Here is a 19,965-nt window from a genome sequence, read left to right on the forward strand (position 1 = left end):
TTTGTTTATTATTACGACAGTTAAATTGGATCGTGCTGCCCTCTGTCTGCGATGACGGTAAAGTAGATTGGCGAACCGACTCCGTGATTTTACCATTTCGAGAGTGATCCGTGTGTAGCGTTGTTATTTTGCGGTTAATGCATGACAATCGTTTTTTGACATTGTCTCATAGAAAATATTAAGTTCATATACAGACGTACGTAGATCGCATTTACTGAAAGGAATTTCTACGTTTCGTTATACTATTTCGCAACAGGAAGAAAATATCAGTAAGGTACGTATGGTGTTACGAGAACAGTTGATTTTGTAGGTTATACGAGGCGTTTAGGGTAGTAAGAGCGAATTCAACGTTACGACGTACAATTAAATATAAGGTTAAACTTTGTAAATATAAGCTTAAATATAATCTTGTTAAGTTTGCGTCACTATCCAAAATGCCTAATACATTTTCTTGCAATTTGTGTCTTTAACTGATCTGTTTTCGTAGTCAAGACGGACATCCCCGAAAGCGCAATGTCTTCTAGTGATCTTACAAAAACGATGGCGGATTATACCGCCGTTTGCGATGCAAAAATCCCAGAGTGCGAACTCATGGCACGAGAGGGGAAGCTGCACGATGCTTTAGACCAGTTGCTGGCGTTAGAGAAACTAACACGAACAGTTAAGTTTTCCTACAATGTTTTATCTAATTATCTAATATATCTTTAATGTTATAAAAATTACATGGAGTATTTTGGGCATATTATAGAAGCCAGATATAATATCAACGTCGCGAATTTTGGTTGCCATTGTTCAAATTTGTCTAGAAGCAAGAAATTGGGCAGCTCTGAACGAACATATAGTTTTATTGACCAAAAGGCGTTCTCAGTTAAAACTGGCAGTCACAAAAATGGTCCAAGAGTGTTCTACTTATGTAGACAAAATGCCAGACAAGGAAACCACAATAAAATTGATAGAAACTCTGCGTACAGTAACTGAAGGAAAGGTAAAGTATCTTAAAGCAACAATTGTTACAAATGCGTTTTCAAACATTTCGAGAAATTAGTATGATCTTATCATTTAAGATATACGTGGAAGTTGAGAGAGCAAGGCTCACTCATCGTCTGGCAAAAATCAAAGAGGAAGATGGAGATATCGCTGGTGCTGCAGCTGTTATGCTGGAATTACAAGTATGTATATTAAATATGAGGATACAGGAGTCAGAGATACCAAATTAATTTTGAAACGACCCTCTAGGTTGAGACATACGGTAGTATGTCGCGTTTAGAAAAAGCTTCTCTTATTTTGGAGCAAATGCGATTATGTTTAGCAAAGAAAGATTTCATGCGTACTCAAATAATAGCCAAGAAAATCAACGTCAAATTCTTCAAAGATGACGACGACGAAGAAACGCAGACCCTCAAACTGAAATATTACGAGTAAGTAAAAAATTATCGCCCAACCGATTTCGCGTAAATAGGTTTTTACATTGGTTATTTTATAAGAACATTTTTGTTTCAGCCTGATGATGGAATTAGCGCGTCACGAAGGTTGGCATCTAGAATTGTGTAGACACAACCGAGCGGTACTAGAGACTCCAACTGTGAAAGATGATCCAAAGAGAAGGCAGACTGCGCTTTCTCGAGCTGTTTTGTATCTTGTACTCGCCCCTCACGAACCGGAACAAGCTGACTTAACGCATAGACTACTCGCCGATAAACTTCTAGACGAGATACCGACATACAAGTAGTGCTTGTTGTTCCTCAAATCTTTAGATTCGTTAACACTTCCGTTACATTCACCAACGAATTCCTTTTCATTTTTCCCCAGAGAGTTATTACGCCTTTTTGTGAATCCAGAACTGATAAAGTGGTCCGGGCTTTGCGAAATCTATGAGAAAGACCTCGCTACAACCGAAGTCTTCACGCCTTCGACGGAAGAAGGTCGAGAGCGGTGGGCTGATCTACGACATCGCGTTGTTGAACACGTAAGTTTATCATATTGACATCGTTACATTTTGACAAATGTCCTTTGATACTTATCGTGTTTTCATTGGACTTATAGAACATTAGGATTATGGCAAAATATTACACAAAAATTACGTTAACTCGTATGGCCGAATTGTTGGATTTACCAGTCGAAGAAACTGAATCGTGTCTCTGCTATCTAGTCGAAACTGGAGTGATAAATGCCCGTACAGATCGGCCAGCTGGCGTAGTTCGATTCACCGGAACACAAGAACCAGCTGCTTTATTAGATGCTTGGGCTGCTTCTTTATCGAAATTAATGAGCCTCGTCAACCATACGACCCATCTTATTCATCAAGAAGAAATGCTGGCTGTTGCTCAATCCTAAAAGGTATATTTAATCATTTCTCTTCCTCTCCCTCTTGTCCTTTCGCACCATCCTTCTTCTTTTTTTTCGGTATGCTCTTATTGTTTATATAATCCACGTTCTTGTTTCTACGATATGAATGCGCATTACAAACACTAAATGTATTATACATTTTGTGTTTGCTATACAAGGAACCGTCTAAAAGGCATTCCTGGTTGTGTGTTTAATACGTGTACCAGCTCCCAAAAATAAACTGGTTGTACGAAATATGCAGTACTTTTTAATCATCAATAACATACGACATATTGTACATAAACAATTAACGACATAGGTATTACACATCTTTCCAACAATAAATTCTGGACCTTCGTTTTTATCATTGCGTATATACAAATGTTTTAGGCTCTTAAAACTTCATCAAGCGGATACATCGCGATACATTATTACCCGTTAACGCCTTATTGTTACAGGTAATAATTGTAATTCGTAAGAATAACCACGGTATGATAAAACAAACTTTACGATCACTAACAAAAAGCATCTTTTTAATATAAAAAATTTACCGTTTCTTTTTCAGATGACGAGCTTTTCATCTCGACCATCGTTAACGTCCAATTTATACACAAATAAAAATATGCACGTACAAACGTACTTGTTAAATTTTGTAACGTACAGTGTAAAAATATTTATACACGCAACGCGTATTACTCGGACTAGAATACCCTAGCTTCCATACAAGGCAATTTATCTTTGATTATATTTCGATTCTCGCAACCAAATAGAATTTCATACCGTTGCAGAACTCTCGTTATTTAGAAGTGTTACGTATCAGAGGTACTGAACATTCGAAAAAAAAATATTATTTCGAATGCACTGTTTTGATCATTTCACGATTCAAGAATATTTAAGTAACACCACATTCGTCCTTAAAAAGAGAGAGAATTAAAGAGAAAAGGCACGATCATTTTGCCGCTTCGTCGGCTTTCTATACAATTCGAACATATCACGTTCGCGATAAACTCTTCTCCCACCGTTCTGTTAATTAATACAACGCGCGATAAAGACACCATTTATGCAACAGATCTGCGATCAGTTTATAGTAAAAAAAAAGCTCGTTTAATATACCAAGAAAACGAAGAAACGAGCAATCCTTCGCACTTCGGAAAGTCAAATTGCAATTCTTCGCGATCTACGATCTTTCGATCGTAAGAAATATCCGTTTCAAGGTTTCTGCCTTATGTTCTCGGCTAGAGCAATATTTCCGCAATGTACCGTTTCGCAACTCGGCTTGGCATCTAAAGTAAAACAAAGAATTTTTTATTATATGGTAATATTCAGTGAAAAGTTACAAATTATTGAGACAACAAATATTTACCGTTGTCTATGGTCCTTTGTAGTAGAGCTACCGCTTCCGCGTAAGAAGGTGGAGGTAATTCGTTCGAGTTTTCTTGGACTATTACTTCGTAAGAAGGTGGACCTGAAGCTGCTGTACTAATAGGACCCATACCACGAGCACCAGTCATCAATTCCTGCAAATGCTGTCGAACAGTCAAGCTAACGTTCTCCAGCGATCTGTCTTGTATTTTTAAATAAGTTATTTTTGTTTCAATTTCATCTATTTGATGATATTTCATAGATACATTACCTATGATTTAAGGAATTTAAACATAGACGCGCTTACCGCTACGCAATTTAATCTTTCGCGTTTCAAGTACTTGCCGCGCTGCCGTTTAAAATGAAAGGCAAATGCATATCACTTTCAACAATCGATAGGTCTACAACTTGAACGTTACGCGACCACGACGACGATTACAAGATCGTCGACAAACAGAGGAACGTAACTAGAGGACCGGAAACGGTCGCCGATAGAAAACTGCCGGAACGTCTAGCAAACCGCGAAATAGCTACTCACCCTAAACAACTGTCGCTGATGAAAGATCATTTGTATGACGGACTTTCTTCGTAGATAAAGCATACATTTAACGGCCACCATGAGTCCGGAACAGATGAATATCGGACCGATAAGCCACATGTGACCAAGGTTCAAAAATATGTGCCCGTCGCCCAAAGCAGAAATAGTGATAGCTGTACCAATGGTGAATAGAATGGCGCTCAGGACGAGATAGCTATAGCTAGTACAGTCACATTTGCCAAAAGTGTTCGCTGGTTCCTCGTACCGTTCCTCGATGCGATGCAGTCTGTTCGATAAGAACGAGCTTTCGAAAACTGTAGCCATATTTCTTCGCCAGAAGCTATCGTACGCGAGACCCCGAAATCGGATCAGTTGGAACGAACCAGAACGGACTAACCTACCTATCGTCCACTTCGGTTCCTTGTTTACTATACGCGAATATTGCTTTCTCTTTCTTTCCAAATTTTCTTTATGACGTGTTGCATCTTAACGGCTATTAAGTCTTTAATTACCAGGAATAAAAGACTGATGATAGATATCGATCCCATTAGCTGTACATTCGTGCACCTTACGAATTTTCCTTGCGATAATTGCGCAAATCTTGTCGGATGTATCGGACATCCTTTTGCTTTAACCGATACTTGCGTATAATTACCTTTTATTGACAAAATTACGTTACCATTCTTCGAAATAAATATGCGTTTCTATTGCAATACTGTAAGTATGCATAGGCATCTGTTCTGCCAGAAGCGAACATTCCTCACGAGTAAAGGACATAGAAAAATAAATGAAAAATTGGCCGAAAATGCTAAAGAAAAAGCCACGAAAAAAAATCCATTTTCTCAAACTGTCTTACTTCCGCGCACTGAATTTCCAGCGCAAATTAATGGAAAGAAACGGGTAGAGAAGGATGAATATTTAACCACGGTAGATAATCCTAAATTAAAATCTTCTACTACTATTAAAGTTTCTATTAGTTCACATTTGTCATGGTATGTTTTTCACAGAACTGTGGTTTTTCTGAAATGTACGAGTGGCAAAGAAAGACCCTGCCAGGGCCTGATTTTGTTTTACACGACGGACCGCCTTATGCAAATGGGACTCCACACATGGGACACGCTATTAATAAGGTTCATATTATAATTTGATACCTATCATATTTATATCTTATTTGAAGTTCCATGATTTTACAGATACTTAAAGATATAACATTGAGGAGTAATGTTGTCCTTGGAAATCGAGTACACTATGTACCTGGCTGGGATTGCCATGGTTTACCTATAGAGTTGAAAGCCCTTCATGATATTAACATAAGTAATCCCATAACAATTAGGGAAAAAGGTATCATTATTAATATATGAACTACTCTTATTTGAACACAAATGATGTCAGTGCTAAGCAAATTCTATTGTATTTAGCTTGCAAATATGCCAAGGAAGCTATTGCTATACAGAAACAAGCCTTTCAGTCTTGGGGTGTGATGGCTGATTGGAGAGAATCTGGATGCTACTTTACAAATCAGCCTTCATATATAAAAAATCAGCTCCGACAATTTATAAAGTTGTATGAGAAGGGCATCATATTTAGAGATTTTATGCCAGTCTACTGGTCTCCTTCCTCCAGGTAGAATACAGTTTGTATACATTTATTTTTATATAGCGAGATTCCTCAATATTTTTATATTGCAGAACAGCATTAGCAGAATCTGAATTAGAATACAAGGAGCGTAAGAGTAAAGCGGTAATTGTTCGTCTACGCGTTGATAATTTGTCGGCGACATTAAATTCATTCAATGATCGTACTATATATGCACTTATATGGACTACTACTCCTTGGACCTTAGTGGCAAATCAAACTCTAGCTTTTTCGCCAGACGTCGTGTACTGTCTTGCCGAAGATAGCACTGGAAACTTAAACATTGTTGCAAAAGAATTATTGGAAAGTGTTGAATCAAAGATTGGTACTCTACAGCCAGTAGCACAATTTGTGGGTAAAGTCTTTAAAGAAATGGTTTGAAATAAATTGGTCCAAATAGGATGAAAAGATTGATTCAAATGATATCAACATTTTTAAGGCAAGGAATTGGAGGGTACCATGTATTTTCATCCCTTGGAGAACAAGAGATTACCTTTCTTAACTGCATCCCATGTTACTACAAACATTGGGACTGGTCTTGTTCACATTGCCCCCGCGCATGGTCACGAAGATTTTCTGGTTGCACTTGAAAATAAGATGGCTGTTGTAAGTTATTCAACCATTGTATCAACCTATTATTACGAATGCTTTGAAGTATAAGGTTCCTCATCTTGCATAGTTATCTATGGTAGATGCTGACGGTCGATATACCGAGGCGGCTGGTTCAGAATTTCATGGATTGAAAGTATTGACAGAGGGAACCGATAAAGTCTTGAATCGCATTGCGCGAGATGTTTTGCATATCGATACGTATAGTCATAGTTATCCTCACGATTGGCGAACAAAAGAACCAGTTTTTATCCGCGCCAGTAATCAGTGGTTCATTGACATAAAATCTCTGAGAGAAAAAGTTATTGTAAGCTGTTTTGTTATACTTTCCTATCATCTTATACTTAAATCTTCCTGCTAATAATATATGTTCGTCGTGGCTATATAAGAACAACATCAAGGACGTAAAGATATATCCTGAATCCAATCGAAAATCTTTTACGAACGCTTTACTCGCTGGAATCAAAGAACGACCGTACTGGTGTATCTCGAGACAACGTTCTTGGGGAACGCCGATACCTGTATTCTACAACAAAACAACAGGCAAAGCAATTGCGAATAGGTATTGTTTTTTTTAGTTTTATTCGCATTTTTTTATATTCATTTTTTAATTGCCCTTTTTTTACGTCCCGTTTTTTTCAGAGATCTCGTCGAACGTTTATGTAATTCAATCGATCGATATGGTCCCGATTGCTGGTGGAGACATTCGGAGGAGGAGTTGGTAGGATCCAACGTAAATGAAGAGATAAATACAAATGACGTAGAAAAAGGAAAGGTGAGTTTTAATTAAAAATAATAGATACTCTGGATTACTTAAAGTTGCATTCGTCAATGAGAATATTTTTCAGGATATTATGGATATCTGGTTCGATAGTGGTATCTCTTGGTCAGCAGTTTTACCGGAAGGTAAAGCGAATCTCTATTTAGAAGGATGCGATCAATTCAATGGTTGGTTTCAGTCGTCCTTAATAACATCCGTCGCTTTACAAGAATGTCCACCTTATCGGTAAGAAAAAGTGTTACTCGTAAAACTGAAGATATTTACAATTTTTCCCTACATTTGTGTTTTCTAGAGCACTATTTGTACATGGGTTCGCAGTTGATGAAAATAACTTGAAGATGTCAAAATCAGTCGGCAACGTAATAAACCCGGAAGAACTTCTGCTAGGTGGATCCAACTTACAGAAGGCGCCTGTGTATGGTGTTGATGTTCTAAGGTATCGAATATGATTTTACGACATACGTTCCAACACGTGACGAGATCGCGACATAATTTACAACATTTCTTTTTACTTGTTCCGTTCAGATGGTGGGTAGGGAATCACGCGTGTCAACATACGCAAGTTTCCGTCTCAAAGGAATTACTCGATGAGTGCAAATTGTGCGTCAATAGACTACGTCTGATAGCGCGCTTTCTTCTGGGTGTTTTACATCCTTATCACAACAGTGTGGACTGCGAACCACAATACCTAACTATCGACAAATATATGCTGTATTCGTTATATCGGTACCACGAGCAGGTAATGTCAATAAATTGAATGCATACAATATTAGGAACCTAGGTATATTATAATAATTCTGTGTATTATTAGATCCAACAACATTACAGCAATTACGAGTACCATCACGTCGGTAAAATGATCATGCACTTCATAGCGAATGATTTATCAGCGCTGTATTGTAATTTAATTAAAGACAGACTTTACTGCGATGAAGCGACACATCCATCGCGCATTGCAGCCGTTCAAGTTGTTAGAGAAATATTAACCGTTCTTATGAGGACTATCACCCCAATCGTTCCCCATTTAGTGGAAGAAGTATGGTTACATCATCCCGAAAATCAAGGTGAAGTTCATTATTATCGTAAAGAATGAAAATAAAGGCACATCTGCTTTAATTAACCTTTACGATTACAGCATCAGTACCATTCTACCATACCTCGTACAAGGTACCAGAATTTTGGAACGACCCAACAATCGCGGAACGCATGGACGCGGCGTTACGATTAAGGAACAAGCTATTAAATATCGCCAATACAAAGACGTGGAAACTATCTGCCACTGTAGAAGCAACCAAAGAAGACTTCTCCTCGCTCTCCGTAAGTATACATAATCAATAGAGCACTGAACGGTCGAATGATATTTAATTTAATTTTATTTTATACAGCTTTTACACGATGAGAAGCAATCTTCGAATACTGAATTGTGCGAGATATTGCAATTATCCTCGATAACATTAACCGAAAATCATGCAATTACAGAAACGCAAATCGAAGTACGCGATATTCAGAAAGACTTATGTAAGCGATGTAGAAGGTATCCTGAGGTTCAAGATGACGGATTGTGTTCGCGATGCATCGGTGTACTTGTCAAAGATAAACCTATGTCTGCTATCGCGTAACAATATCACAAGAGTTGAGTTTTTTTGCCAAAGAATACAAAATTATCACTCCCTTTTCTCTTTACAAACGTTAAACGTGCGGTTCGTGTTTGATGGCGGCTTAAAACAAAAGAGAGAATCAGGTAACAGACATGTGAGAGAAGGTGCAACGGTAAAGATACAGGTACGATAATTCATTATAATTCCGATGGACCTGTGGAACCACGATAAGTCTTAACAGTCAAGTCATACATTTGGTTAATGTTAAGAGCATTTAAGAAATGCATTAGATGCGGCTGATATCCGCTGGTAGCTAATTTATACGCAACGTGTGCCATGTACGCACGTAATTCACAGAATGATCGGTACATTTGTTCCAGCTTTTTAAAATTCGGGTGTACATATCCTGTAGATCTCAAAATCCAGCTTTGAGACCGCAATCTATTGTGAAATTTCAAAATAACCTTAAATATATTGTTCAAACATACGCGTACTTTTTCGCTGCGAGAGTTAAGCATGCATCTATAACAAAGAACAATATACAAAGAGTGTTATATATTTCGTTATGCTTTAATGGATTTAAAAAACAGGCTTCGATTTCTTACCTCGAAAGTATTCGTTTTATATAATGCACGTGTGACAAATATATTTGATCCACCGTTACAGAATTTTCCAAGTCCTTTTCAAACTCAGTCCAGCTCGAATATAAAACGCTACACATTAAATAATTGTGCAAAGCATTCATAAATTGCGTCATTGAATGCCTGTACAATTGCAGCTGTAAAGAAATTTAAATTAACGCGTATCGCAAACTGATATTAACAGCCACGTTAAGATTTTCGCGTGCGCGTACTTTATGGTACTGTTGCGATGTAACTGCTTTTCGATCTCTCTTCATGATACTGAAGTCTTCTTGCAACACCCAGGAAACTCGACCGCTCGTTATTAAAAATTTAAATACTTTGCCATATTTTTGCATGACTGTATCATCAAGTATAATATTCAATGGCCAGCTTATTTTGTAATTAAGAGAAATAGAATCCAATGCAGAAGGATCGGATAGCTGTGAAATAAATAAGAATATCATTACTTTTGAAAAAATTGAAACGTCTAGAATCTACGGAAGACAAGTAGACAATATAAAATATAATTTACATGCAACTGTGTTGGTGTGTCCGTCGCCGAGAGACTGAGGAGCTCCGAGTTAACATAAACACTGTTGAATGAATTAACAAGTGCTCGTTCCAAAATATTCGTTAACGTAGCAGAATTAAACAGTTCAACGGGTCTCGGAATCTCGTACACGCGAGTATAAAGCGAGTCCGTCAAGCTCTTAGCAAATTCTCCGTTCAACAAGAAAAAGCAGCTGCGCAGACTATGGAAATGCAGCAGCAAATTGTTTTCCTTGAGAAAATATTTAATGACAGCGTTGTTAATTAGGCAGCTCTGTATGTTAAGTGGAATACGAATTGACTTTTCGAGGTAAGCTTGAAGGGAAGTATGATCGATTAACTCGACATCGGCAACGGTCAAAGGAGCTGTTATTGACGCCGTAGAGGTCGACTCCTCCCGCGCTAACACGAATAGATCAGGAAATGTTGAATCTTCCTCTATGACTAAAGGTGATTTCGTAAACGTTCGCGGAGAACTGGAGATATGTGTATCAGAGTTTGAGATTTCCATAGGAGATCGATCGTCCGAATTTTGCGTTTGCGACATAGGACTCTGTATCGCCGAAGCAAAATTATCTGTAGTACATGACATCGGTGTTTCTAAATCATTTCTTTCATTTAAATTCGTGATACTTTTAGCATCATCGACAGTCATTCTCGTCAGGTCATTCATATTATGTGCAAGCCTGATTTGTTGTACGTCGAGTTGGTTGTTATTTGGTGTCATTTTACCTTGTACAGGCCACGCGTGCTTACTAACCTGCAACTCTGTTGTATTATTGATTTTGGAAATATTTAGAAAACTGGGCCTTTCAATTGTCCATGAAGGATTTACACGATAGACAGATAAATTTTTCAAATCTTCATCTGACTTTTTGTTTATGGGAGGTGTCGCGATATGTAACTTATCGATATCTGTAGATATGATTGTTCCCACTGTACTTCTATTTTGTGATAGTTTTGATAAAATTCTCTCGTTTAATACTTCTAGTCTTTGATTATTCAAAAAATCATGAGCATCGGTTTCTTCGTTATTGTTGCTTGTTCTGTGTTCGCGTCGACCTTGACGCAAATCTCGGCCAGTTTCAACAGTTGATTTTGTCATTTCATCAGACGTAGTTCTAATAAACGTTTGATGAGGTGTTCTCGAGTAATTTTTATTTTCATCTTCAAATGAAATTGGAGTTTCCGCTAAGGAACCTAATCTCGTTAAAGAATCAGTTTTTTCGGTGATTCTCAATCGAGCCTGTGCATCTCTGTTCGCCGAAGTTAATGCATCCACTCTCTCGTCAAAAAGATTCATTCTCTTAGTACGCCAACGAGAACGCATGAAACGTTTATCAATATGATTAGTTAGATCCTCATAGTAATTCAAAATATTTGCTCTGTAAACAATAATGAAAAAATTCCAGTTCCAATATGATACGAACGCCAAATATAACTCAAATTATGAATACGATACCGTTCAACGCATCGTGCGTTCTCTTGCGTCGCACTTTCTTGTTTATTATGTTCAGTTTTGTTCAATGATTCGTTTTCTATCTTCTTTTGTTGCGCATTGTCAATCGAAAATTGTTCTTTTAAACTTATCGGAACATTGCGTTTAGCTTGCGCTACTTTTCTCAATGCGTCATCCCGTTCCTCTAAAATCATTTTATATGAAAGATGGAAATGACATAAATGAAAATCATGCTTACCTCGAATTTTCAACATTGCGCTACGTTGAGCACAGACGACAAATTCTGCTATTTTTCTTTCCAATTGTTTTTGGTCTAGAATAGCTGTGGAAATGGAAAGTATCGGACCAAGCGCAGATTTACCTTTCTTTTCATATTCTCGACATCTCGATGATTGTTCGGATAGCGCGGTTACACTCAAGCAAACCTTTACTTCAGGTTGTTCGGTTATACAAACATGGCACACAGGATTCTAAATCCTCGTTCAGGGTCAGTATGATACATATGATACTATATAAGTAACTATATGATGCTTTGGTGACGCATTTTATTGCATGTGCATACCTTGGAATCGCATATTCTAAGAAGTCTAACTGTCTTTCCACATTGGAGTATTGATTCTACTAAATCGGTTAAAAAACCTGGAACAGCTTCGTTGCTCACCCTGAAACTTTTCGTCCAAAATGTATGCCCCCTATTCCGTAAATACTGTGGTTCCGTTTTAATCATAAATTCACCGTAAATATCATCGCATATACCCTCAAACATCCACTTCTGCAAAAACCTGCAAATAGATAAATGTAGTAAAAGTATGTTCCTTACCATCTTTTCAACGATACATACCGAAAATAAACTTCACAACAGGACTTTAACAAAGAATAGAATACTAAGGCAATCCTGTTATCCGTCACTTTAATTGCTTCATTGTAAATTCTAGTGAGAATACTGCTTCCTTCTCGAAGCGTGCACTGGTCCCTCTTATAAGGTTCGCAAAGCTTAGCAACTTTAGTGATTAAGGTAGCCACTGGACGTACTTTCTGAAGCAACCTCAGTAGTCTCCCTGACTTATTTTCGCAAGTGAAAATTCTTAGAAGTGCTGCATGATAATAAAGTAGTAGTTCTTTGATATTCGAACACATAGTCTTGAATATAAGCCCTTCTTGTAGTAACTTTCCACTTTGCAATTTAGGTGTAACTAAATGCGATAAGAATTTGAAACAATTGCCCCAATTAATAGCTTCTTGGCACGTTTTTGCTAACGATTCTGAGCACACACCATATACGCTGATATTTTCTCGTATAGTGAATCCCGTCGTATCAGTGTAGTCAAAGGTACTTGACTCTATCCCAAGTAACATCGACTTTACATCATTAACAAATTTTTCAGTAGAAATTTCTTCGAGCAGGTGTACAGAGCTCATTATTTTTTCTGAAAGCAGTGGTAAACTGTTCATTTGTTTGATTTTTGCCAAATGTATTCCAGCTGTGGGTAAGTCAGTCAAGAACAATGATTCTTTCTTAGGTTGTAACTCTCCAAAATGTTCCCATGTTCGATGATTTAAAGGAGATGCATCGGTGATATCGACCTGATTCCATACGCAATTCCAAGAATCTATGGTGTTATTTATTTCGTCGATAACGCTACGATCAGAAGACTTCCACGTTTCTATAAGACTTTCATTTTCTACACCAACTGCATCTATACATGCAAAAGGGGAATATGAATAACTCGGTACGAGTCCCCTGTCAGAAGGAGAAACATGTACATTTTCATTGTCGCCTTCATAAGTCTGAAACAGGAAATTGAGATATTTAATACGTCGCGTAATTCCTGTATTCTTTATATGTACATTGTATTATATAATTTGAAAGGTAGCCCTCACCACTATTTCCTGCAGAATGTATGGATCCAAGTTTGAATTTTTTATAAAATGTTGATTTGAAAATATCGACGTCCGCGATGACACTGTATCAAATACATGAGTGGACATAAAATCAGGTGCAAAAGATATACTGTAACACACAAAATTAAACAGATTCAGTATTATGATACATATGATAAAAATAGTTGAGATTAAAAAGAAAGTACTTCCTATGGAGCTTACTCTATAGATTCAGTTCCAATGATGCCTTTGGATTTTATTGCCTCGTGTAAAAAATACAATCCATTTATAACAGTTGTGGGTATCACCTGTGTAATTTGATGCTTTTGCGTTTTCAATGTTGCTTCAAATCTATCGGATGCTATAAAACATTCCATGGGATATATTTGAAACGATGATGCCGCCTCTGTACCATATGTTATTTCTGGTGTAACAGGATTACTTTTTCCATAGCAAAATATATTCTAGAAATTATAACAGAACATACTGTAACATGCTAGACTCCTCAACTCTTATGTTTCAAACTTACTGTAATTGGCTCTGGAGCAATGCTATAATCTTTCAATTGAACTAAGAGTTGTAGCACAGAACATATTGCTGTATTTAAACACGAAGACTCTACAAGTTCTTCTAAGAGATGTTCTAATGTAGTAGCATCATTTGTACGCTTTAACCCCAATTTCATCACAAAAATATGCTTTTGTATTTCTATTACTGGATCTATCTCATCAAAATCTGTGTAATCTGTGAAAACGAATACAAGTGACAAAACAGTAACAAATATATCAAGAAATAGATAGAAATATTTGCTGTCACAGTAGAGCATTCATGCTACCTTGACTAAGAGTTCTCTTGTCAGCTTTTTTAAGTAGTATTTCAAAAGCTTTGGTCCGAAGACGTTTAATTGTTTTGACATCGTAGTCGTGATTAAATTGAGCATTTCGATGAAAAGGTTGTCTATACACGTGTAATATGTGTCTGCTCAATTCGGTAACGAGACCGTAAATATCAGCATCGCCGTTGTCATTCATGATTGTATGTATTTACATATATAATTCTTGATGGTAACTAAGACACTGAATCACCTAACACAGTATGAAAACAATACTTCTCCTCTATATACACAGAAAGTCGAGAAACGCGAGAGCAAGTATGCTGCATTTGTATACTTTTGACCAGTTACTTCAAAGCCAAAATAATCAGGATACGATTAAAATAGGAACGTTTTTTACTCGTAAGATAAGATCACTGATGAGATCACATTCTGTTTGGAAGTTTAATATTTCAATAATATTCATAGTTCCGAAAGGAACAATTGTATACAATGCTTTCAGGTTCTACGCCATTACTTGAACGAACCATATTCAACTTGATATTTTGCTATGTTCAAATCGAAAGCTATATCGCGCGTCTATGTCACGTGGTGATTTTCCATGTTCCGAATTGGGGACAAACAAAGAAGATAAAACATATTCGCCTCTTTGTTAATCGCTCGCAATAGTTACCAATAAGTTTAGTGACACAAACAAGAATGGGAAAAGTGAGAGAAAATGGCACTACGGGCAATAGGAAGGAAAACGAGACGTCGTTAAACGTACGTGTTATGCGTTCTTTCTGAATTGCACAACGCGTATACATATGTGCTGTTAAATCAATCGAATGATCGATCGATCGATTGGTCGATCGGTTGGTCGGTAGGCCGGTTGGTGAATTTGTGTGTCAATTCATTAGTTTAACCAGTTGTTCGATGTTTCGCGTGTCTTCCCGAAATAGTTGGTGTTCGCTCGCGAAGATTCACGATTGATCACTTTAATTCCCGGTCCTCAGCTTCGTTCCCATCCTGCGTACAAACGGCCTTTAGACCGCGATTCCAGCGTCGTTTCTACTCTCTTCAGCGGTAACTCGTTCATTCTCTAACCGCGTCTATGTATCTAGTTATCTGCACGGTTATCTATCTATCTATCTATCTATCTATATCTATCTGTCTACCTCTCCTTTTCCCCTCTCTCATTCTATTCCGAAGGAGGGTTCGCTCACTTGGTGCTATGTCTACGTACTCTCGTACTCAGGAGAGCGACGCGTGGGCCCTTCTGGCACTGAAGTCGGCACCGGCCAGTCCGACGAAGATGCAGTGGAACCCGGAGGCAAAAGGTGCACCGATCGCACGGCTCGAGGGTCGTGAGTTCGAATACATGGTTAGACAGCGACGTATCACTATCGGGCGTAACAGCAGCAAGGGTGAGGTCGACGTCAACATGGGCCACTCCAGCTTTATCTCGCGACGACACCTCGAAATCTTCTATGATCATCCCTTCTTCTTTATGATCTGCAACGGTAAAAATGGTGTTTTCGTCGATGGAGTTTTCCAACGAAAGGGCGCGCCTGCCTTCCAGTTGCCAAAGACGTAAGATATATTACGAGCCTTTATCGAGCCGACTTAACCTTTCTTGCACGTTTCTCGCACGCCTCTCGCACGCCTCTCCGTACGCACATTGTAGGTCCTTCCCTACGACAGGAAGATTTTCTACCGCCTCTCGTGTACTTAAACATACCGTTTCAATAAGTCGAATTTATATGTCATTATCTCCCGATCCGGTCTTTCTCAAATGAAATTTTATTTGATAACAGCAAACGGTCAGTGCAGACCTCTATACGAAAACTGTTTTCTAAACAACCTGATCTAATCGTCTTTAACGCGGTAATCTTTTATCTGTTTTAATTCTGTTTAAGAATCATATAATCTTGTTTCCTCTTTGATAAAATCGAAAATTTTCTATTTCTATTTTCTATACAAAGAACTATTACTTCTATTTCTATTTCTATTTCTATATCCTTCTGAATGTTTATTGTTGTTACAGGTGCACATTCAGATTCCCGAGTACAAATATAAGGCTCGTATTTCAGTCGTTAGTGGACGAGCAAGAGCAAAGTAACGTACGCGTACCTTCACCACCAAAACAAAGAGCCCCCTTGCCACCTCTGCGTATCAATATTCCGGATACAGGATACAGCAGTCCGTTTCCTTCCCCGACTGGAACTATTAGCGCTGCTAATTCCTGTCCTGCTAGTCCACGTGCTGGTCAGGGAAGGAGAAATATATCCGCAGATCTTCAAATGGTAGCAGTGTATGCAGCTGCTGTAGCCAATGACCCACAAAATACTGGCTTGGAAAGGCACGACGGTGGACAAAGTTCCAGCAGACAGATAAGTCCAGAGCCTGGTATCGAATCGCGTTATAGAAGCGGAGGTAGTACTGGGCCGAATGGTACAACGGCGCATTGTAGTCCACCAAAGGATGACTCTAAACCACCATATTCGTATGCACAGCTAATCGTTCAAGCGATAGCGTCTGCTGCGGACAAGCAACTCACGTTGTCCGGCATTTATTCTTACATTACCAAGAATTATCCATACTATAGAACCGCGGATAAAGGCTGGCAGAATTCTATAAGGCATAATCTTTCGTTGAATCGTTATTTTATTAAAGTACCGAGAAGCCAGGAAGAGCCAGGAAAAGGGTCGTTCTGGAGAATAGATCCTCAATCGGAAGCTAAACTAATAGAACAGGCCTTCAGGCGAAGAAGACAACGCGGTGTTCCTTGTTTCCGCGCTCCTTTTGGTCTCTCATCCAGGTATACAGAGTTTCGTATCAAAGCAGCTTGCGTGCATATTTGTCTCGTATACTTTAACCATTGAAAAACAGTTAACAAAATGTGTTATTGAAAACATCTAGGAGCGCACCTGCTTCACCATCCCACGTAGGAATCAGTGGGCTGATGACGCCAGAATGCCTCAGTAGGGAAGCATCGCCAGGGCCAGAATCTTACCCTGATAGTTCTGTTCCTTCTCCAGCTGGTCAAATGACCAGTCAGTCCGCGCCTGGATCACCGGGTCATCCGTACGCGCCCTCGAGCCAGTCGTCTCATAAAGGTCGTCTGATGCAGCAGATTACTGTTGTCACGAACGGCGTCACCGGAGATACAGGTAGAGAAGTAGCAGTCGATTATACTATATCTTCACGACCTCCTACGATATATTTTTTCGTATTTCTCTGCGTTCATCGCTTGCTCGATCTCCTTATTATTTTCTAAATATCGACTATGGGAAATGTACTTTATTTGTTACAGATAAATACGTCGTATCCGGAAATACTACAGAGGAACATTCTCTTTCCCCGGCCGGTCAATATAGTCCGGCTCCCGTTATTGTACAAACCACGTATAACTACAGGTACGTGTTAACTCGTAATTTCATCCGTTGTGTTCTTCTCACAATTCGTTGAAGCTGATGATTACTTTGTATTCAGCGGAAGCTTTATCGGTCCCGACGCAGGCGTCGGAGTTGTGAAACGCTCGCACGAGGAATCGGACAGTTCTCCAGGTTCACCGGCACCGCTTGCTATCGTTGAAAGTCCCGAACCACTCGAGCATCAACAACCACAGTCGAAACGTCAACGCGTTCACGATATGGACGACCATTGAATCGTTGTCCTAGGTTTCCGTTACGTAGGACATTTGTTACATCGCGCTATTCGCTCATCGTTGAATATATCTGCACGCGCGTGTACCTCATACCTGCTCATGTGTGTATACGCAGAAACGCGCGTACACACCTTTACCCAAACTTTTTCGGATCCATGCCCGTAATCCATACCACATCTAAACTTACATAAAACCTCATCTTCGTACGGGCGCGTACAAAACACGTACGCGTACACTCAGTGTTGTACTTTCATTCATTTTATACATAATGATTACTTTAGTCTGCGTATAATAAATACTCGATCCAATGTATTGTTTAACGCAACAAGTGGGACATTTGCAAGAAAAATGAGACGACAAAGGTTGTGTTCCCTCTTCGCGTTCAAACTTGTTTTAACGTTTCGGTTTTACGCAACTTTTTCGTAGTCATATCCTCGACGGTGCGCGCGTGTGTACACACGGTGGCTCAAAATATACGGTACAACCCGAAAGATCGCGATTCTTCGTTCGAAGAGAAATAAAATTCGTAGAATAACATGTTCCTTTGCGAGGCTTTGCTTTCGATACGAGCGATTTCGAGAGTGACGCGTTCGTGCGCGCATGCGATTAATAAACCTGAGTTTCATCAACTTTACGTAACTCTTTCGTATTTGTACGCAAGGTGTATGAAATTACAGGTTAGCGTTATTCAATAAAACGTAACGTAGTATTGTTATATATATTTTTTTTATTTAGTTAGTCGTTGAACCAGTGAAAACTACTTTTACTAACATTAGGATTCGTATCCCTTCGAGTAGTTGAAAATCCCTGTTTTTTAATTAGGAAATGTTTTCGATACTTTCGCTAGGAAACTTATTTTTATTAAAGTAAGCGTTTGGTCTCCGTGTATCGTACAGGAGTGTCGATAGATTAATATATGTGATCTATTGAAAGCAAATTTTAGCAGCGTACACGTGAACCCTGTGCATTTTCAGAATCGATCATCTCGAAGTGGAAGACTCGTAAAAGAAACTTTTATTCTACGTTATGAATTCATTGCCGCGAAGAATCGCCGCGTCTTTAGTTGTATCGGTTATTTTAAGCTTTGATGGTATACATATATGTATATATATATATGTATGTATATATATATATGCATGCATTCGCGCGCGTTTGTGTGTAAGCGCGTATATACACGCTTCATTGAATGCTTTTCTCATGGTTTTTACCAACGTTTAACGATGTACGTACGAGGAGACGGCGGGAGCTTTTGCGTATTCATAGGAGGGAGTAATCCTTGTAAGACTATTATCTATAAAAGACATAGTATCTCGATTGAAATCATATCGTAACGTATTTAAAAAGAGGGAAAAAAAAAAAAGAATCTGGCGAATCTCAACAGGAGGGAACAGTGTTATCGAAACAGCTCGCGTCGTTCGCCTCGGTGCCGCAAAGATAGGAAGGGGTCGTGTGTCCTGATGTTGCTGCTGACATTGGTAAGCGAATTTGTTCGAGAAATTGATTGCAAGCTGTAAAACTTGTGCCGCAAACAAGCTTATAGGACCGAGACGGGCCGTTTTCGTTCCTCACGGAAACCATCCGTTCGGGCGCATAGTTGTCATCGAATTTCTTCGTTAAATGTTTCTGTTGAGCGTGCAACCATTACCGTAGGAAAAAGGGACGTTCCCCCGCCTTTTCATTTCTTTCAACGCGATCGTTTTTACGTTTGAACGCCGATCGAAACGATTTGTTGCTACTTACTGAGATGCTCGCGAACCATAGACACGAACTGTAGATTGTAGTTTCAGCGTACGATTCTGCAAAAATTTCTATTTAAAGAGAAAGAGAAAGAGAGAGAGAGAGAGAAAAATGTGAGAAAAAAGGACAAAAAAAAACACCGAGCAATCCTTTTTTTTGCTGAATACGTCGATCGAAATTTCTTTCTGACGTGCCTGTTTATCTGGCAAGTTATTAAACGTACTATAATCATACAGGAAGAGGTGATAGTATTTTTGTTGCCACTTGTAAATAAACTCTTAAACGAATAACCACCGCTTTCGAATGTTTCTTATCTACGCTTTCGGTAGTTTTTCCCATGTTCTCGCAGGTGTAGCGTGATAGTTTACGTTCGAAGGCTACTATCGT

The 19,965-nt window shown here is 38.7% G+C and overlaps 5 protein-coding genes across 11 annotated transcripts; 3 read left to right on the forward strand and 2 right to left on the reverse strand.

The window, feature by feature from the left end:
- The first annotated feature begins 116 nt into the window (after positions 1 to 116).
- LOC128881357 (26S proteasome non-ATPase regulatory subunit 12-like) lies at positions 117 to 3,186 on the forward strand. Of its 3 annotated transcripts, XR_008458047.1 has the most exons (10): positions 117 to 274; positions 488 to 660; positions 749 to 985; positions 1,065 to 1,169; positions 1,237 to 1,418; positions 1,501 to 1,725; positions 1,810 to 1,966; positions 2,044 to 2,337; positions 2,716 to 2,783; positions 2,891 to 3,186. XR_008458047.1 is itself a non-coding variant. In XM_054132318.1 (9 exons), the coding sequence occupies exons 2-8, from the start codon at positions 514 to 516 to the stop codon at positions 2,332 to 2,334; spliced, it is 1,344 nt and encodes a 447-aa protein (XP_053988293.1). In that variant the 5' UTR covers positions 117 to 274; positions 488 to 513; the 3' UTR covers positions 2,335 to 2,337; positions 2,891 to 3,186. The 3 variants fall into 3 exon arrangements, 2 of the variants coding, with proteins under 2 accessions (XP_053988293.1, XP_053988292.1); XM_054132318.1 differs by lacking the exon at positions 2,716 to 2,783; XM_054132317.1 differs by lacking the exons at positions 2,716 to 2,783; positions 2,891 to 3,186 and having other exon boundaries at positions 2,044 to 2,580.
- Positions 3,187 to 3,334: 148 nt separating this feature from the next.
- Positions 3,335 to 4,550, reverse strand: LOC128881366 (uncharacterized). 2 transcript variants are annotated; one of them, XM_054132340.1, is made up of 3 exons: positions 4,226 to 4,550; positions 3,689 to 3,842; positions 3,335 to 3,608 (listed from the first exon to the last, which is right to left on the reverse strand). In XM_054132340.1, the coding sequence occupies exons 1-3, from the start codon at positions 4,547 to 4,549 to the stop codon at positions 3,535 to 3,537; spliced, it is 552 nt and encodes a 183-aa protein (XP_053988315.1). In that variant the 5' UTR covers position 4,550; the 3' UTR covers positions 3,335 to 3,534. The 2 variants fall into 2 exon arrangements, with proteins under 2 accessions (XP_053988315.1, XP_053988314.1); XM_054132339.1 differs by having other exon boundaries at positions 3,689 to 3,851.
- Positions 4,551 to 4,921: 371 nt separating this feature from the next.
- Positions 4,922 to 8,871, forward strand: LOC128881353 (isoleucine--tRNA ligase, mitochondrial). Of its 2 annotated transcripts, XM_054132306.1 has the most exons (15): positions 4,922 to 5,152; positions 5,233 to 5,355; positions 5,419 to 5,566; positions 5,644 to 5,848; positions 5,914 to 6,215; positions 6,300 to 6,466; positions 6,540 to 6,776; positions 6,859 to 7,031; positions 7,112 to 7,244; positions 7,318 to 7,475; positions 7,543 to 7,686; positions 7,776 to 7,989; positions 8,062 to 8,314; positions 8,386 to 8,567; positions 8,636 to 8,871. In XM_054132306.1, the coding sequence occupies exons 1-15, from the start codon at positions 4,922 to 4,924 to the stop codon at positions 8,867 to 8,869; spliced, it is 2,904 nt and encodes a 967-aa protein (XP_053988281.1). In that variant the 3' UTR covers positions 8,870 to 8,871. The 2 variants fall into 2 exon arrangements, with proteins under 2 accessions (XP_053988281.1, XP_053988282.1); XM_054132307.1 differs by lacking the exon at positions 4,922 to 5,152 and having other exon boundaries at positions 5,290 to 5,355; positions 5,429 to 5,566.
- Positions 8,872 to 9,040: 169 nt separating this feature from the next.
- Positions 9,041 to 14,692, reverse strand: LOC128881350 (gamma-tubulin complex component 6). Its single transcript, XM_054132303.1, has 12 exons — positions 14,196 to 14,692; positions 13,890 to 14,104; positions 13,583 to 13,824; positions 13,361 to 13,490; positions 12,321 to 13,267; positions 12,042 to 12,261; positions 11,718 to 11,949; positions 11,483 to 11,663; positions 10,004 to 11,405; positions 9,702 to 9,911; positions 9,454 to 9,626; positions 9,041 to 9,370 (listed from the first exon to the last, which is right to left on the reverse strand). Exons 1-12 carry the CDS (start codon positions 14,389 to 14,391, stop codon positions 9,046 to 9,048), a joined length of 4,473 nt encoding a protein of 1,490 aa, XP_053988278.1. The 5' UTR covers positions 14,392 to 14,692; the 3' UTR covers positions 9,041 to 9,045.
- A 58-nt stretch (positions 14,693 to 14,750) lies between these two features.
- On the forward strand, positions 14,751 to 19,868 carry LOC128881354 (forkhead box protein K1). Of its 3 annotated transcripts, none has more exons than XM_054132309.1 (6): positions 14,751 to 14,954; positions 15,430 to 15,764; positions 16,219 to 16,992; positions 17,094 to 17,344; positions 17,488 to 17,590; positions 17,667 to 19,868. In XM_054132309.1, exons 1-6 carry the CDS (start codon positions 14,892 to 14,894, stop codon positions 17,839 to 17,841), a joined length of 1,701 nt encoding a protein of 566 aa, XP_053988284.1. In that variant the 5' UTR covers positions 14,751 to 14,891; the 3' UTR covers positions 17,842 to 19,868. The 3 variants fall into 3 exon arrangements, with proteins under 3 accessions (XP_053988284.1, XP_053988286.1, XP_053988283.1); XM_054132311.1 differs by lacking the exon at positions 14,751 to 14,954 and adding an exon at positions 15,133 to 15,257 and having other exon boundaries at positions 15,384 to 15,764; XM_054132308.1 differs by lacking the exon at positions 14,751 to 14,954 and having other exon boundaries at positions 15,281 to 15,764.
- The last annotated feature ends 97 nt before the right edge of the window (positions 19,869 to 19,965 follow it).

This window comes from Hylaeus volcanicus, chromosome 8, assembly GCF_026283585.1.
Source record: "Hylaeus volcanicus isolate JK05 chromosome 8, UHH_iyHylVolc1.0_haploid, whole genome shotgun sequence".
NCBI classification, from domain to species: domain Eukaryota; kingdom Metazoa; phylum Arthropoda; class Insecta; order Hymenoptera; family Colletidae; genus Hylaeus; species Hylaeus volcanicus.